We start from the raw sequence: 6055 nt of genomic DNA on the forward strand, positions 1-6055 counted from the left end.
CTTTTGATTTAAAGAAAAACGCTTTATCTGCCATCCCAATTAAAACTAACTTAGAAAATGTATTTTATTGGAAAATATATGTTGTTTGTTTCTAGACGATGCCATGCTGCCTTGTTGACAACATGACCAAGCGGTGCAGATTACTGTTCCATTTGAGAAGGGCGCTCCTCACTCTCCGTTTTTGCCCGATGAGGTAAACGGCCATTGCCCGGTTCAACCCAGGCCAGTGTAAAATAATTCCCTCAATCATTCAAGGTTGTTTCGCTTCGACTGCAGAGAAGGAAGAAGACGTCTCGGACGAACCAGTGGTTTATAAGTACAGCAGCGCCACGAATTTAGTGTAATGTCAGAGATCCAGGATCCGAAATCTGTACAGGACCTGACTGGGGTGGTGAGTCTTATTATTAGTCCCAAATCCTTGCCATATCCTATCCCATTTCAAAACATGAGAACTAGCTAGCGTTAGCTAGCAGGCTGGCTAACTGGCTAAAGTTACTGTTTTTTTTCTCCCCCAATCGTTTTTGTAGCAACATTAACTTTTTTTTTTATCCCAATGAAATAGTTGCAGTCAATTTCTGTTTAGCTACATTACCTTTTTGTTTTAGTCCTGTTTAGCTAGCTAGCTACAGCTATTATTATTGAAATGTAACTGATAGATGGGTGATAGATGGCTAAATGTAATTGTGTTCCCGGCTTGTAAAGCTTGACTTTTGTTGTTTTTTGACGACAAAACTGCAAATCCCCATGGTTTCCATGGTATCAGCGGTGTAGGCATCAGAGGCAGCTTCAACGCCCACAAAGTTCAATAGTATGCATGCATGCAATACGATTCTGCTATGCTACAGGATATAAACCTGTCCACCCACACATTGCAACAAACAGTGATTACATGTTCTGTCCTCCTCTCTTACAGGTCCAGACATTGCTGCAGCAGATGCAGGATAAATTCCAGACCATGTCAGACCAGATCATTGGAAGAAATATCCTGCCTTTTACAATTTCAATGCTATTTTTTTTCACAATTTCAATGCTATCAAAGACAGACTTTTAGAATGACACCGTTTTATGTTACAATTGAATTGGATTGCTCATAGTGTAGTCTAATGATATCAATGACTTGATCATTCAGATACATGTAATGCACTCAATCCTGGAGGTTTTGTCAGCCGGGTTTGAAGCAAATTGTGTAAATCAATCACTTGTATTTGTCACATGCTTTTTAATAAACAACAGTTGTAGACTAACAGTGAAATGTACAACTTTTTGCTAACATTTCCAAATACAGAACATTAATATCGGCGTTGTATTACTGATGGACCGCTGTAACAAGCAGACAGATTGGGCCAAAGGGATTGGTGCTACATAGTTCTATGGAACTTTTGGGAGTTCTATGGAACTTTTGGGAGTTCTATGGAACTTTTGGGAGTTCTATGGAACTTTTGGGAGTTCTATGGAACTTTAGGGAGTTCTATGGAACTTTTGGGAGTTTGGGACGTTTTGTATAGTAGGCATGGCACCTGAATGTTGTTCCCACTTCCTTGACAAGAGTACTCGATGAGATGAGTGGCCGCATCGATGACCTGGAGAAGAACATTGGTGACCTGATGACCCAGGCTGGCGTGGAGGAGATGGAGGCGGAGAACAAGGTCAAGGAGGAACAGGGCTCTGCTTAAAAGGTAATCAACATGGAGTCCACTGAGCGTTCTTGCTTGTTTTTGTCATCTCCTATAGATCTCTCTCTGTGTGTGTGGTGTGTGTGTTCGAAGGGTTTTCCAATTAAACTGTCCAATATTAGTCAACAACAATGTGTATGTTTTCAGATTGTAACTACTAGAACCAGATCCATATGTTTTTTTTGGGGGGGGGGGTCAAAAGTTCCCGATGCCGATATATAGTTTTTTTTTTGAGTGGGAAGTGAAAACGTGTCATCTTTCTACTCTAAATTCTCAGACATTTCGATCCAAAAGAGCAATTGTCCAATAACTAGGCTTCACATGTTGATTTCATACTTTGTGACGATAATAATGTCATGCAAAATGGCTGCAGGTGTTCCGATCAGCATGAGATTGAGATTCCCTCGTTTCATTCTATTTATTCAATATCGGCTATCAGTGAATATCCACCCGTACTGATTTAGCGGTTAAAAAGGACAATATCGGTTATCAGTGAACATCCACCCGTACTGATTTAGAGGTTAAAAAGGACAATATCGGCTATCAGTGAACATCCACCCGTACTGATTTAGCGGTTAAAAAGGACAATATCGGTGATAGTACTGGTACCCCTTGACTTATTACACATTTTGTGTTCCAGTCTGAATTTAAAATGGGTTTAATGTATTTTTTTCTAATCCATTTATCTACACACAATACCCTATAATAACAAAGTGAAAACATGTTTATTTTTGTTGAAAATATATTGAAAAAATGAAATATGGAAAAATATATCTAATTTACATAAGTATTCACACCTCTTTGCTATGACGCTACAAATTGCATCCAATGTCCTTTGATCATCCTTGGGTTTGTCACTACAACTCGATTTGAAGTCTACATGTGGACATGATTGAGAAAGAAACACAGCTGTGTGTGTACATAAAGTCCCACTGTTGACAGAGCAGAAACTATAGCATGAAGTCCAAGGAACTGTCTGTAGTGCTCTGAGATATACTGTAGGCTTAATCACAATTCTATCTGGGGGAAGGGTATAAAAAAATGTTTAGAGTGTTGAAGAAGTTTCCATGAGCCCAGTGGTCTCCATCATAGGAAATTGAAAAAATATGGAACTACCCAGACTGCTTAGAGCTGGCTGTCTGACCTAACTGAGCAATTGGGCAAGAACCCAATGACCACTCTTAACAGATCTACAGAGGTTCTTGGCTGAGATGGGAGAACCTGTCAGAAGGACAACAGTCTTTACAGCACTTCACCAATCTGGGCTTTATATGGGAGAGTGGTCAGATGGAAGCCACTCCTGAGGAAAAAGGTACATGACCTGGTGTTTGCAAAAAGGCATGTAAAAGACCGAGAGCATAAGGCAAAATATCCTGTGGTCTGATGAGACAAAATATATAACTCTTTGGCGTGAATGTAAATCAGTGTCTGCAATAAAACAGGCACAGCGCATCACCTGTCTAAACACATTCCCTATTGTGAAGCATGGTGGTGGCAGCGTCATGCTATGGGGATGCTTTTCAGTAGCAGAGACTGGTAAGAAGAGAGGGAACAAAGAATGGAGCCAAATACAAGAAAATCTGTGATAAGAACCTGTTTCAGAGTGCAAACAACCTTTAGACTGGGAGCAAAGAGTTACGTTTCAACGGGACAAGGACCCCAAGCATAAAGCCAAAGCAACGCTTGAATGGCTTCAGAACAAGAATGTGAAAGTCCTTGAGTGGCGTAGACTTGAGTCCCATTTAAAATCTGTGGAAAAACTTGAAGATTGCTGTTCACCGCCACTCCCCATCTAACTTAAGAAAGCTTGAGAAAATCTGCAAGGAAAATTTTGAGAAAATGCCCAAAATCCAGATGTGCAAAGCTGATACAGACATACCCAAGACGACTCAAAGCTGATACAGACATACCCAAGACGACTCAAAGCTGATACAGACATACCCAAGACGACTCAAAGCTGATACAGACATACCCAAGACGACTCAAAGCTGATACAGGCACACCCAACACGACTCTAAGCTGATAGACACACCCAACACGACTCTAAGCTGATACAGACACACCCAGCACGGCTCTAAGCTGATACAGACACACCCAGCACGACTCAAAGCTGATATAGATACACCCAGCACGACTCAAAGCTGATACAGGCACGACTCAAAGCTGATACAGACACACCCAGCACGACTCAAATCTGATACAGGCACGACTCAAAGCTGATACAGGCACGGCTCAAAGCTGATACAGACACACCCAGCACGACTCAAATCTGATACAGGCACGACTCAAAGCTGATACAGACACACCCAGCACGGCTCTAAGCTGATACAGACACACCCAGCACGGCTCAAATCTGATACAGGCACGACTCAAAGCTGATACAGACACACCCAGCACGGCTCAAAGCTGATACAGACACACCCAGCACGACTCAAATCTGATACAGGCACGACTCAAAGCTGATACAGACACACCCAGCACGGCTCTAAGCTGATACAGACACACCCAGCACGGCTCTAAGCTGATAGACACACCCAGCACGGCTCTAAGCTGATACAGACACACCCAGCACGACTCTAAGCTGATAGACACACCCAGCACGGCTCTAAGCTGATACAGACACACCCAACACGACTCTAAGCTGATACAGACACACCCAACACGACTCTAAGCTGATACAGACACACCCAACACGACTCTAAGCTGATACAGACACACCCAGCACGGCTCAAGGCTGTATTTGCCTCCAAACGTGCTTCCACAAAGTATTGACTCAGCTGTTAATATGTATGTAAATTAGATTTCTGTATTTCATGTTAAATAAATGATCAAAAACTTCTAAACATGTTTTCACTTTGTCACCATGGGGTATTGTGTGTCGATGAGGAGAGGGGGAGGGGTACGGTAATCCATTTTGAATTCAGGCTGTAACACAACCAAATGTTGAACATTTTCTGATGGCACTGTATCGGTCAGGCTCTAGTAACTACTTTTTTTTTGTTGTGTGATTTGAAAGATCTTCGGTTTATTTAACATGGCCTCTTCTCTTTCCCACCCTCAGGTTTCCATGTAACAGGATGGTGGAGACTAAATGGGAAACAGACCATTTTTCAGGAGTATTGTATATTTAAGTTTTTTGTGTTTTAATTATTAGTATTTGAATTTACTGTGTATGTAACATGTTTTATATTAACTCTTGTAATAATGTTCACTCTTGACTTTTTTTATTTTTATTTTTTTGAATTGATATTTAACTTAACTTGAGACACTATCCTGAATAATGGCTCACTCAGGTGACTCGGGCTCACTCAGGTGACTCGGGCTCCCTCGGGTGACTCGGGCTCCCTCGGGTGACTCGGGCTCCCTCGGGTGACTCGGGCTCCCTCGGGTGACTCGGGCTCCCTCGGGTGACTCGGGCTCACTCGGGTGACTCGGGCTCACTCGGGTGACTCGGGCTCACTCGGGTGACTCGGGCTCACTCGGGTGACTCGGGCTCACTCGGGTGACTCGGGCTCACTCGGGTGACTCGGGCTCACTCAGGTGACTCGGGCTCACTCAGGTGACTCGGGCTCACTCAGGTGACTCGCTGGGCCAGTAACTGATTATGTCAACTAGCCAATTGAACATTTTGAACAATATTTCAACACAAAACATTTACTGTTATTCGAATGTTCTAAAAACATGTTGTGTGTTAAGATTTCTTTACTTTCAGTCTTTTTCACAATAAACCAGGGCTTGCATACACTTTTGTTCCTCTTCTCTCATACAGGTTGAAAAGGGCAGTGCCTCGAGGACATGAATTGTGAACAAATTATATATATATATATTTTTTGCAAGGCGCTGTATATTTTCCTATTTTCAAAGAAGCTGTCAATATCTCTGAATAAATGCCCCCTTGGGAAGGATATAATGCCCAGTTTAAAAAGCAGTGAACACCCACATCCACCATACTAAAGGAGTTGGGTTTTAAAAATGCAACAGAGGGAAGCGTGAAATGGAAATGCCCAACTTGTATGCTACTGCAATTTATTCTAAGATTTTCAATTGGAAAGTCAGTGTATGACACATTGCAAACTGGTACATGTTACAATTGTGTCATTACTCCGAATACCATGGAATTACATAGGTTTGGGCACTGATCTACACTGTCAAATAAGAAAGGACGACAACAACCCTGAAATATCTTGCTTCGTTTGAAAATGTGGTGCAGAATGTCTTGCAAGTCCATCAGGACAGGGAAATTCACCCATTGTAGCCAAATCGGCCCAGCTGTGTGTGTGAGAGAAAGTCTTGAAGCTTGTTTATGTTTAGTATGATTAAGAATATTATGCTTTGAACATTTTTTTTACCTTTATTTTACGAGGCAAGTCAGTTAAGAACAA

At 42.0% G+C, this 6055-nt stretch overlaps 1 protein-coding gene across 1 annotated transcript; it reads left to right on the top strand.

Annotated features, from left to right (window-relative positions):
- Window positions 1-214: 214 nt before the first annotated feature.
- On the top strand, window positions 215-5417 carry LOC109880609 (heat shock factor-binding protein 1-like). The gene is made up of 4 exons (XM_031816046.1): window positions 215-391; window positions 914-980; window positions 1552-1676; window positions 4735-5417. Exons 1-3 carry the CDS (start codon window positions 344-346, stop codon window positions 1671-1673), a joined length of 237 nt encoding a protein of 78 aa, XP_031671906.1. The 5' UTR covers window positions 215-343; the 3' UTR covers window positions 1674-1676; window positions 4735-5417.
- The last annotated feature ends 638 nt before the right edge of the window (window positions 5418-6055 follow it).

This window comes from Oncorhynchus kisutch, unplaced genomic scaffold, assembly GCF_002021735.2.
Source record: "Oncorhynchus kisutch isolate 150728-3 unplaced genomic scaffold, Okis_V2 scaffold735, whole genome shotgun sequence".
Classification (NCBI taxonomy): Eukaryota; Metazoa; Chordata; class Actinopteri; order Salmoniformes; family Salmonidae; genus Oncorhynchus; species Oncorhynchus kisutch.